This window comes from Melanerpes formicivorus, unplaced genomic scaffold (genome assembly GCF_026170545.1).
Source record: "Melanerpes formicivorus ecotype bairdi unplaced genomic scaffold, bMelFor1.0.p_v2 SCAF_106, whole genome shotgun sequence".
Taxonomy (NCBI): Eukaryota; Metazoa; Chordata; class Aves; order Piciformes; family Picidae; genus Melanerpes; species Melanerpes formicivorus.
Window position 1 is genome coordinate 1,045,789 of NW_027142458.1, and position 11,935 is coordinate 1,057,723.

The 11,935-nt window shown below is 54.8% G+C and overlaps 1 protein-coding gene across 3 annotated transcripts in view; it reads left to right on the plus strand.

Moving 5' to 3' along the window:
* Positions 1-11,393, plus strand: part of GALNT13 (polypeptide N-acetylgalactosaminyltransferase 13) — a 102,019-nt gene extending 90,626 nt beyond the window's left edge. For 2 of the 3 annotated variants that reach the window (XM_068166757.1, XM_068166758.1), the window contains exons 13-15: positions 2,838-2,867; positions 5,013-5,211; positions 6,248-6,328. In XM_068166757.1, coding sequence (XP_068022858.1) covers positions 2,838-2,867; positions 5,013-5,198 — 216 coding nt within the window. In that variant the 3' untranslated portion in view covers positions 5,199-5,211; positions 6,248-6,328. Of the gene's footprint in view, positions 1-2,837; positions 2,868-5,012; positions 5,212-6,247 lie in introns of all 3 variants that reach the window. The other variant, XM_068166759.1, reaches the window with a different exon arrangement.
* Positions 11,394-11,935: the final 542 nt, after the last annotated feature.

The following is an 11,935-nucleotide window of genomic DNA, read 5'->3' on the forward strand; positions in this document are numbered from 1 at the left end:
AGTTCCTAACCCAGCACAGAGTGTAGTGGTCCAAGCCACGGGCTGACAGCTTAGTCAGCAGTTTGCTGTGGGGGACGGTGTCAAAGGCCTTGCTGAAGTCTAGGTAGACCACATCCACAGGCCTCCCCACATCCACCAGGCGGGTCACCTGATCATAGAAAGAGATCAGGTTGGAGAGGCAGGATCTGCCCTTCCTGAATCCATGTTGGCTGGACCTGAGCCCTTGGCCATCCTTCAGGTGCGCAGTTATTGCCGCCAGGATAATCTGCTCCATCACTTTCCCTGGCACTGAGGTCAGGCTGACTGGCCTGTAGTTTCCAGGTTCCTCCATCCGACCCTTCTTGTGGATGGGGACCACGTTGGCCAGTTTCCATCAGTTTTCTCATCCAGCCTGGCCTTGAACGCCTGCAGGGAGGGGACATCCCCAGCCTCCCTGGGCAAAACCTGTCCCAGTGCCTCACCACCCTCACGGGAAAGGATTTCTCCTTCATCTCCCCTCTAAATCTACCCAATCTCTTCTCCTTTAACGCTGGAAGCACTCGGGGGTTCAGTCTGAAATGCAGCAGAAGGCAGTGGGGAGTGGAACACGTCAGGGCCAGCGGTGCAATAACCATAGGCGGCCGCTAGGTGGCGCTCGATAAAAAGAGATCAACGGAGTGGGCCGGGAGGCATCTCCCAGCCTCTGGATGTGGCTGCCTGCCCTGCCTGCCCAACGCAGGATACAGCAGCAACCAGGCTGGAACAGACTGCATCCTCTCCGTGGAGGTTGTGTTTCATGGTGGTAAATGCAGAAGGGGAAAAAGAAGCTCAAGCTGGCTTGGAAATCTCAGCCACGCTCCTCTACAGAAAGCTTCCCTGAGAAAGGGACATGGTGACAAGTGGATCCCCATCCTTCATACACAATCAACCAGGCTGGAAAAGACCTCAGAGGACCTCAAGTCCAGCCTATCACCCAACACCATCTCATCAACTAAACCATGGCACCAAGTGCCTCAGCCAGGCTCTTCCTAAACACCTCCAGGGATGGGGACAGGTTGGACTTGATGATCTTTGAGGTCTCTTCCAAGCTTGGTGATACTGTGATATTGTGACTCCACCACCTCCCTGGGCAGCACATCCCAATGGCCAATCTCTCTGGCTGGGAAGATCTTCTTCCTAACATCCAGCCTAAACCTCCCCTGGCACAGCTTGAGACTGTGTCCTCTTGTTCTGGTGCTGGTTGCCTGGGAGAAGAGACCAACTCCCACCTGGCTACAACCTCCCTTCAGGGAGTTGTAGAGAGCAAGAAGGTCTCCCTTGAGCCTCGAGCCTCTTCTCCAGGCTAAGCAACCCCAGCTCCCTCTGTTTTCTCTTGAGCCAGCAGGCTCAGACACTGATGGAGCAGCCCTGGCTCCAGCCCACCACAGCTCCCAGACAGCCCTGTGCTGTTCTGCTGCCTGCTTTCCCACCCCCATTCCAAAGCTCAGAGCTCTGATGCATCATAAATAGGTTCTTGGAGCCTTGGAGAGCTGGGGGAATTCTGACTTGGCAAGTCCCCGATCCAGCTGATTTATGGAGCTGCCCTGCAAGGTAATGGGAGGCTTGAGCAGGAGCCAGGAATCATAATGTGGTCTTCAAGAAGTGGGGAAGAAAAGCATTAAAATTCAATAATGGCTTGGAAAGAAGCAAAGGAAAACAATTTCCTGCCCAGATGGGGAAACAGCCAGAAAGATAAAAAGGTCTAAAAGCAGTTTGCATTGGAAAGGGAAGGAGCTGAGGGTATCCTCCTTGGAAACAGCTTGTCCAGGGGTTCTGCAGGCTGAAGGTCATCACAGAATTGTTAGGGTGGGAAGGGACCTCAAGGATCAGCCAGTTCCAACCCCCCTGCCATGGCCAGGGACACCTCACACTACAGCAGCTTGCTCACAGCCACATCCAGCCTGGCTGCAAACACCTCCAGGCAGGAGGCTTCCACCACCTCCCTGGGCAGCCTGTGCCAGTCTCTCACCACCCTCATGGGGAACAACTTCTTCCTCACATCCAATCTCAATCTACCCATTGCTAGTTTTGTTCCATCCCCCCACTCCTATCACTCCCTGACACCCTCAAAAGTCCCTCCCCAGCTTTCTTGGAGCCCTCTTCTGATCCTGGAAGGCCACAATGAGGTCTCCTGGGAGCCTTCTCTTCCCCAGACTGAACATCCCCAACTCCCTCAGTCTGTCTCCATCAGCACTGCTGTTGCTCCTGGTGTCAGCTGGTTCCTTATTTAGTGTTCCCTGAAATCCCAGCACCTCAGCATGGTGGAAGATTGTTTGCATCTCTCCTTGTACCTCCAGGCTTGAGTTGTTTGTCATTGGGATGTGCTGCCCAGGGAGGTGGTGGAGTCACCATCCCTGGAGGTGTTCAAGAGGGGATTGGATGTGGCACTTGGTGCCATGGTGTAGTCATGGGGTCTGTGGTGACAGCTGGGACTCAATGATCCTCGAGGTCTCTTCCAACCTTGGTGATTCTGTGATCCTGTGACCTCACTGCCTACAGTTAGTCTTCTGCAGGCTGAGGGGAATGAGCTGGATGCCACAGGGTCATGGATTCATGGAATGGGTTGGGTTGGAAGGGACCTTCAAGATCATCCAGTTCCAATCCCCCTGCCATGGGCTGGGGCACCTTCCCCTAACCCAGGTTGCTCAAGGCCTCATCCAGCCTGGCCTTGAACCCCTCCAGGGAAGGGTTTACTTACTGCTCTTGGTCACCAAATGCAGTGTCAGTGCAAAGCATCCCTGGAGACATGCAGGTCCTCACATCCATGAGGTTTGAGTCACTGCTTGACCCCTGTTCCCTTTTCATCCCCCTCCCATCAGTACTTTGGCAAATGGGAGTATAGCTTTGAGGTAAGTTGGGGAGCTGCCCCCCCTCTGCCAAGCCCTAGAGCAGCCAATCTCCTGCTTCTCTAGCAATGCTGTGGCCAAGCAACAGCATTTAGCTCCTTCCTGTGGCTACTCCTCCCACCTGCCCAGCCTCCTCCATCCCTGGATCCCCTCACCTGCCAGTGGTACAGACAGAATATATGTGCTGGCCAAGAATTCAGGGCTCTCATGCCAGCAAAGTGCTTAGATGCTGATGTTGGTGCCCATGGGGGCATGCTGGTGCCTGCAGCATCTCTGGTGAGGCCCCTACCTGGAGCACTGCATCCAGCTCTGCTCCCCCCCAGCACAAGAAGGGCACAGATCTGTTGGAGTGGGTCCAGAGGAGGCCATGAGGATGGTCAGAGGGCTGGAGAACCTCCCCTGTGGGGACAGGCTGAGAGTTGGAGAAGAGAAGGCTCCAGGGAGACCTTAGGGCAGCCTTCCAGTACCTGAAGGGGGCTGCAGGGGAGCTGGGGAGGGACTTTTGACAAGGGCTTGGAGTGACAGGATGAGGGCAATGACTTTGAGCTGGGAGAGGGGAGATTGAGAGTGGAGAGTAGGAACAAACTCTTTGCAGTGAGGGTGGGGAGAGACTGGAACAGGTTGCCCAGGGAAGTGGTGGAGTCACCATCCCTGGAGGCATTTAAAAGCCATGGAGACCTGGTGCTGAGGGCCATGGTTTAGGGGCAGTGGCTTAGCAGCAGTGGTAGGACTGGGAGCTCCAGGGGAGTGGCTGGACTTGACCTCAAGGGTCTCTTCCAACCTCTCCAGTTCTGTGGCTCTATGAGTCTATGAATGGGTTTCAGATGGAGCCCTCCCTCTGAGCAGGGCAATGAGGTTGGAGGTTTTGGTGGGGATAAAGCCTAGGTCATGAATGTTCCTGGGTTCTGTGGGTGCCAGCTGGCACAACCTGCCCCCAGCTTGACATCAGAGTATCTGCAGGCACCATTAGCCAGCAGCAATCCTTTCCTCTCCATCTGCTTCACTGCCATGGCTGCCCAGACCGCCCCTCTGCTGCCTCCCCCTCCTGCTCTTTGTCTTAGTCTTAGTATCATAGTATAGTCTTAGTCTTTGTCTTAGTCTTTGTCTTAATCGTTGTCTTAGTCTTACTAATTGTTGTCTTAGTCTTAGTCTTTGTCTTAGTCTTAATCCTTGTTTTAGACTTTATCTTTATCTTTGCCTTTGCTTTGTTTTCGTCTTGGTCTTGGCCTTAGCTTTGACCTTGGCCTTGATGTTTCTCTTGGTCCATGGCTGTCTAGCCACCCCTCTGCTGCTTCCCCCTCCTTGTCTTTATCTTTGTCTTAGTCTTAGACTTTGTCCTAGTCTTTATCTTAGTCTTAATCTTTGTCTTAGTGTTAATCTTTGTCTTGCTCTCTATCTTTGCCTTTGTCTTTGCCTTTGTTTTTGTCTTGGTCTTCATCTTGGCCTTGGCTTTGACCTTGGCCTTGATGTTTGTCTTGCTCCATGGCTGTCTAGCCAGCCCCTCTGCTGCTTCCCCCTCCTTGTCTTTATCTTTGTCTTAGTCTTAGACTTTGTCTTAGTCTTTATCTTAGTCTTTATCTTAGTCTTAGTCTTTGTCTTAGTGTTAATCTTTGTCTTACTCTTTGTCTTTGCCTTTGTCTTTGCCTTTGTTTTTGTCTTGGTCTTCATCTTGGCCTTGGCTTTGACTTTGGCCTTGGTGTTTCTCTTGGTCCATGGCTGTCTAGCCAGCCCCTCTGCCCTTCCCCCTCCTTGTCTTTGTCTTAGTCTTAGTCTTTGTCTTAATCTGTGTCTTAGTCTTTATCTTTGCCTTTATCTTTGCCTTTGTTTTTGTCTTGGTCTTTATCTTGGCCTTGGCTTTGACCTTGGTGTTTGTCGTGGTCTTGGCCTTTGTCTTTGTTTTCACCTCTGCCTTTGCCTTAGCCTTGGCCTTGGTGTTTGTCTTGGTCTTTTGGTCTTTGTCTTGGTCTTTGTCTTAGTCTAGCCTGGTTCATAGACTCCTAGAGTGGTTTGGGTTGGAAGGAACCTTAAAGATCATCCAGTTCCAACCCAGCCCTGCTATGGGCAGGGACACCTCCCAGCAGCCCAGGGGGCTCAAGGCCCACCTGGCCTTGACACTCTGCTGATTGTGAGCCTTCCTCTGTCGTGCAGACCCACACCTTCCTCCACATCATCACCCAGTCCTGCCTGACCATCAGCAGGATAGAGGATGGCACCCATGGGCCCACCGTGGAGGCCTGCAATGGCAGCCCCTTGCAGAGCTGGATGCTGAGGAACTACAGCAGGCTGGAGGTCTTTAGAAAGGTTTTTTACAGCCCCACTGACTATTTCCTGTAACAGCAGCTTGGAGGTTGGTATTGAAAGGAGGAAAGCATAGAGTAGAGTAGAGTAGAGTAGAGTAGAGTAGAGTAGAGTAGAGTAGAGTAGAGTAGAGTAGAGCAAAGTAGGGTAGAGCAAAGTAGGGTAGAGTAGAGTAGGAATGGAATGGAATGGAATGGAATGGAATGGAATGGAATGGAATGGAATGGAATGGAATGGAATGGAATGGAATGGAATGGAATGGAATGGAATGGAATGGAATGGAATGGAATGGAATGGAATGGAATGGAATGGAATAGAATGGAATGGAATAAACCAAGTTGGAAAAGACCTTTGAGATCATCAAGTCCAACCTATCACCCAGCACCATCTCATCAACTAATCCATGGCACCAAGGCCAATGGCATCCTGGCCTGCAGCAGGAACAGTGTGGCCAGCAGGAGCAGGGAGGTCATTCTGCCCCTGTACACTGCACTGGTTAGGCCACACCTTGAGTCCTGTGTCCAGTTCTGGGCCCCTCAGTTCAGGAAAGATGTTGAGTTGCTGGAAGGTGTCCAGAGAAGGGCAACAAAGCTGGGGAGGGGTCTGGAGCACAGCCCTGTGAGGAGAGGCTGAGGGAGCTGGGGTTGCTTAGCCTGGAGAAGAGGAGGCTCAGGGGAGACCTCATTGCTGTCTACAACTCCCTGAAGGGAGGTTGTAGCCAGGTGGGGGTTGGTCTCTTCTCCCAGGAAAGCAGCACCAGAACAAGAGGACACAGTCTCAAGTTGTGCCAGGGGAGGTTTAGGCTGGATGTTAGGAAGAAATTCTTCCCAGCAAGAGAGATTGGCCATTGGGATGTGCTGCCCAGGGAGGTGGTGGAGTCCCCATCCCTGGAGGTGTTTAGGAAGAGCCTGGCTGAGGCACTTGGTGCCATGGTTTAGTTGATGAGATGGTGCTGGGTGATAGGTTGGACTGGATGATCTCTGAGGTCTTCTCCAACCTGATTCATTCTGTTCTGTTCTAAAAGGCAGTGCTGGCTTTGCAGTCCTGGCCTTGCTGCAGCTCTGACTCTTCCTTCTCTGTTGCAGAAGCTCACCCTGAGGCATGTCAACAGCAACCAGTGCCTGGATGAGCCCTCAGAGGAGGACAGGATGGTTCCCACCATGCGGGAGTGCGCCGAGAGCCGCTCCCAGCAGTGGCTGCTGCGCAACATGACCCTGGGTGCCTGAGCCTGCTGCAGGCCTGCTCTGCCTTGGCTGGAATCTGCTCCTCCTCCTCCTCATCCCCTCCTCCTTCCCGAGGCCAGTGGTGCTGAAAGCCCTCTCCAAACCCCAGCTGTGGGAGCAAGGTCACTGGATGGAGCTTTGCTGGGGCTGGTGGCTCTCCGAGGCAAAAGAAGCTCCTCTGAGCCTCCTGAGGTGTCCAAGCTCGGGGTGGTAGCAGCCCAGGTGTGCTCAGAAATGGTTCCAGAGAAGCCCCTATGAACCCTGCATCCAAGAGGTGGGGATGGAGGGCATTTGATGAGGGTCACCATGGAGGAGTGACCCAAACCAAAATGCCTTATGACCCTGGGAAGCATCCTGGCAGGCGTCTCCTGAGCTGGCTGTGGTGCTGCTGGGCCTCTCTGGGCAAGGTGGTGTGCAGATCCTTGCTGGGTGTGCTCCTGGCACTTGGTGAAGAACCACACTGAGCAGCAAGGTCACCAGAGAGAGAGAGAGACAAAGCTTCACAGGGAAGAAGAATGAGATCCAGTGTTTGGAAAGGCAGCAGAACTGAGCAAGGACTCAGAAACTGCGCTGAACTCAAAGGAGAAAAAGAGATCCAGCAGCAGTGGGGAGGAGGAGGAGGAGGAGGGTCACAGGTGGGTGCCTCAGACCAGCATGGATGGATTGTCCTCTGCAGTGGGAAGAGGAAAAACTGCAGCTGACCCCTGGGGAGATGTGAGGGGGTTGCAGATGGAGCTTCCAAAACTGAAGGCCACCGAGAGGTGGTCTGGACTCTGTCGACCCTTAGCTGCCACCCTTGGGCATTAGCACAAGCTTCCCACCTGCACAGGGCAAGAGCTTCACCCCTGGATCACCTCCACACCTTGGCTGGCCCTCCCAAGGCCTGGTTCCAGATGTTCTTGCTTCCAGATGCTTAGTTATATTTGTCATAACTCTGTGGCTTCATCCTTTTGTTGGTGTGGTCATGAAGGGACCCAGCTGGAACCACACTGAGGCCTGGGGGAGGGTCCTGGGGCTACTGGTGGCATCTTCTGGGGCTACTGGTGGCACCTCCTTTGGTGACCCCCCCCCAGCAGCATAGGCTCCCCAGAAGGCATCTGTGGTGTGCTGGGTTGGGCCTGGGGCAATGGTTTGTGACCTCTCCTTGCCTGGAGGGTGCAGGAGGCCTGAAGCACAGGGCAGCAGCCCATGGGATGCCTTCAGCACGGGGAAGGGGTGCAAAGGTCTCCCCCTGGCTTCACTCAGAGCTCCTCATGAGGTCTGGTTCTGCCCTGGGTCAGTCCAGGGGAGATGTCCTGGCTGCTCTGGGCTCCTTGTGTACCTACTCTAAATTCACTCTCTGTACCTACAGTTTAACAGAGCAGATCTCCTCGAGGCACCTCATGAAATGCAGAGCAGAAGGTGATGCAGGTGGACCAAAGTCATGGCTGTGCCTGCAGGGAGCTGGACTTGGGGGCGGGGGATGAACTTGGCTTGGAAGTTCTAGGCCAACCTTCCTGCTCAGAGGAGGCACTGAGCTCTTCAATCCCACTTCAGGCTCCAAACCACCACAGGCAGACACCTCAGTCCTCAGCTCCAGACCACCACAAAAGCACCTAAAAGCTGGCAAAACATCCATGTGGACACTGGGATGGGGGCACCCTCAGCCAGGGCTGCTGAGGACACCCAGCTGGGTGCTGTGGGGAACGTGCTGGAGGGAAGGGGCCAGGGCAGGCTGGGGAGGGGGGCCAGTGCCAGCCTCAGGAAGCTCCACAAAGCCAGGTCATACATGTGGGTCTGGACACCCCCAAGCACATATCCAGGCTGGGCAGTGAGTGGATGGAGAGCAGCCCTGAGGAGAAGGACTTGGGGGGGTTGCTGCTGGGTGCACAGCTGGAGGTGCCCAGGGAGGTGGTGGAGTCCCCATCCCTGGAGGTGTCTAGGAAGAGCCTGGCTGAGGCACTTGGTGCCATGGTTGAGTTGATCAGATGGTGCTGGGTGAGAGGTTGGACTTGATGCTCTCAAAGGTCTCTTTCAACCTGGTTAATTCTGTTCTATTCTGTATGAGCTGACACTGAGAGCTGCCAGCACAGCCCCAGCTGTGCCCTGGGCTGAGCCCCAGCAGTGTGGGCAGCAGGGGCAGGGAGGGGATTCTGCCCCTCTGCTGTGCTCTGCTGAGACCCCACCTGCAGGGCTGGGGCCAGCTCTGGAGTCCTCAGCACAGCACAGACAGGGAGCTGATGGAGCAGGGCCAGAGGAGGCCACAGCAATGCTGGCAGGGCTGGAAGCCCTCTGCTGTGAGGCCAGGCTGAGAGAGTTGGGCTTGTTCAGCCTGGAGAAGAGAAGGCTCTAAGGAGACATTGGAACAGCCTTCCAGGCTTTGAAGTGGGCTCCAGGAGAGCTGGAAATTACCTCTGTGCAAAGGTGTGGGGTGACAGGCCAAGGGGTAATGGAAGCAGCTGGATTTAGATGAACCATGAGGAAGAAATCCTTCCCCATGGGGCTGGGGAGTGCTGGAACAGGGCTGCCCAGGGATGTTTTGGAGGCTCCAAGCCTGGATGTGTTCAAGGCTAGGTTAGATGAGGCCTTGAGCAACACCTGGTCTGGTAGAAGGTGCCCCAGCCTATGGCAGGGGACTGGAGCTGGGTGATCTTTAAGGTCCCTTCCACCCCACACCATGTTGTGGCTCTGTGAAAGCAGGCCAGGGTGGGGATTCTGCCCAAAGCAAGCCTGCAGACATCACTGGCAAAACCCCTCAGCCTCCAGGAGGAAAGCTGGGAGTGCAGCTGTCTAGGCTTGAAAGGTGGATGCAGAACAGCCTCATTCATGGAGAGCTGAGGTGAGAGGTCAGGCCCTGGACCAGGCTGCCCTGGGAGGTGGTGGGGTCACCACCCCTGGAGGGGTTCAAGCAACCTGTGGCCATGGCACTGTGGGCCATGGGTTGATGGCCATGGTGGGGTTGGGCTGATGGTTGGACCTCATGGCCTTAGAGGTCTCTTCCAACCTAAACAACTCTGGGATGCAGATGAGGGTGCCTTAAATGCTGCTCTGCCACCAGAGATGGAGAATGTTGTTCCCTCACCCATGAGCTGTCTCAGAAGGGTGTCAGGAGGGGGACTGAGCTCTGCACACTGAGTTTCAGGCACAAAGAGTTCTGCAGCTGGTGAAGGTCTCTTGGGTGCACTGGGAAGGTGCTGCTGGCTCTCACATTTCATAGGCCTGCTGTTAAGACTTCTCACTCTGCTGGGCACTGGTGAGGACACACCTGGAGTACTGTGTCCAGTTCTGGGACCCTCACTCCAAGAAGGACACTGAGGGGCTGGAGGAGGTCCAGAGAAGGGCAACAGAGCTGGGGAAGGGTCTGGAGAGCAGGGCTGGGGAGGAGCAGCTGAGGGAGCTGGGGGTGTTCAGCCTGGGGAAGAGGAGGCTGAGGGGAGAGCTCATTGCTCTCTACAGCTCCCTGAAAGGAGGTTAGAGCCAGGTGGGAGTTGGTCTCTCCTCCCTAGTATCAGGTGATATAGTGAGAGGACTTAGCCTCAGGTTGCACCAGGGGAGGTTGAGGTTGGACATGAGGACCCATATCTCCCCTGAAGAGCTTGTCAAAGCCTGGCCCAGGGCAGTGGTGGAGTCTCCATCCCTGGAGGGGTTTCAAAGCTGTTGAGATGTGGTGCTGGGGGCCATGGTTGAGTGGTGAGCTGGCAGTGCTGGGTGAAGGGTTGGACTGGAGAAGCTGGAAAGTCTCCTCCAACCCACACCACTCAGAGATGCCATCAAAGCAGAAATCTCATCAGATCCTCTGCCCTTGGGCTGCACCTCAGGGGTGCTGGACAGAGTCTCACCTGAGCTGACCTTAAAAGGTGCAAGGTCCAGAGAAGGGCCATGAGGATGAGCAGAGGGCTGGAGCTGCTCTGCTATGAGGACAGACTGAGGGAGTTGGGGCTGTTCAGCCTGCAGAAGAGAAGGCTCTGAGGAGACCTCATTGTGGCCTTCCAGGATCTGAAGGGGGCTCCAGGAAAGCTGGGGAGGGACTTTTGAGGGTGTCAGGGAGGGATAGGACTGGGGGGAATGGAACCAAACAAGAAATGGGTAGATTGAGATTGGATGTGAGGAAGAAGTTGTTCCCCATGAGGGTGGTGAGAGACTGGCAGAGGTTGCCCAGGGAGGTGGTGGAAGCCTCATCCCTGGAGGTGTTTGCAGCCAGGCTGGATGTGGCTGTGAGCAACCTGCTGTAGTGTGAGGTGTCCCTGGCCATGGCAGGGGGGTTGGACCTGGCTGAGCCTTGAGGTCCCTTCCAACCCTGACAATTCTCTGAGTCTAAACCAATTCTGCAGTTCAGGCTGGGTGTTAGGAAGAAGTTCTTCCCAGCAAGAGAGATTGGCCACTGGAATGTGCTGCCCAGGGAGGTGGTGGAGTCACCATCCCTGGAGGTGTTTAGGAAGAGCCTGGCTGAGGCACTTGGTGCCATGGTTTAGTTGATGAGATGGTGTTGGGTGATAGGTTGGACTTGAGGATCTCTGAGGTCTTTTCCAACCTGCTCAGTCCTGTGTTGGGGGGTTGGAGGGTTGGATCTGGCTGATCCTTGAGGTCCCTTCCAGCCCTGGCAATTCTCTGCTTAAGCTGGGACTGTGTGGGGAGATGAAGAGGAGCTGGGCAGAGCCACTGCAGCCCCAGCCCAGGTGTGACCATTGGGATGCTTGGGGTAGTGTCCCCACACCTCACAGAGCTGCTGAGCCCTGTGTCACCTGCTAGCAACCAGGAGGTCCTGGCTGCCCAGTGCTGTTGGATTACCACCAGCAACCTGCTCCCATGCTCCTGGGCTTTCCACTTGGAACCAGGCCCAGCCAGAACCCTGCCTCCAGAGCTGGGACCCCACATTTCAGCTGACCTGGGAAGAGGAAGGTTGCAGATCAAGAATGACAGCTTCTGGATGTCCTGAACAGGTCCTCCTGGGAGGTCTTCTGCTTCTCCTTGCTGTACATTCAGATATTTATACACTTTTGTAGACTCAAAATAAACTGGTTTAGTTTTCTCCTGCTGTCTTGGGACTTTTTCTTCCATCAACACCACCCCACCCAGACTTTCCACCTCACCTCCTGGCACTTTAGAGCCTTTCTTCCCAGCAGCAGCTCCAGAAAGAGGCAGCAGAGCTGCTGGGGTTGGGGCTGATTGAGCCCTGGCTGGTGACACCTTTGGTTGAACCCACAAGGTAGCCCAGGGGGATTGGAGGCTTTATTTCCCAGGTGGCCCCTGGAAAACATCCCCAGTGCAGGAAACTCTGTCCTAGGGAGGCCCCAGCTGGAGTCCTGGCGCCAGTTCTGGGCTTCCCAGGTCAGGAGGAACAAGAGGACACAGTCTCAAGCTGTGCCAGGGGAGGTTTAGGCTGGAGGTGAGGACAGAAGTTCCTCCCAGCAAGAGAGATTGGCCCTTGGAATGTGCTGCCCAGGGAGGTGGTGGAGTCACCATCCCTGGAGGTGTTCAAGAGGGGATTGGATGTGGCACTTGGTGCCATGGTTTAGTTGTCAGGAGGTGTTGGGTGATAGGTTGGACTTGATGAGCTCTGAGGTCTTTTCC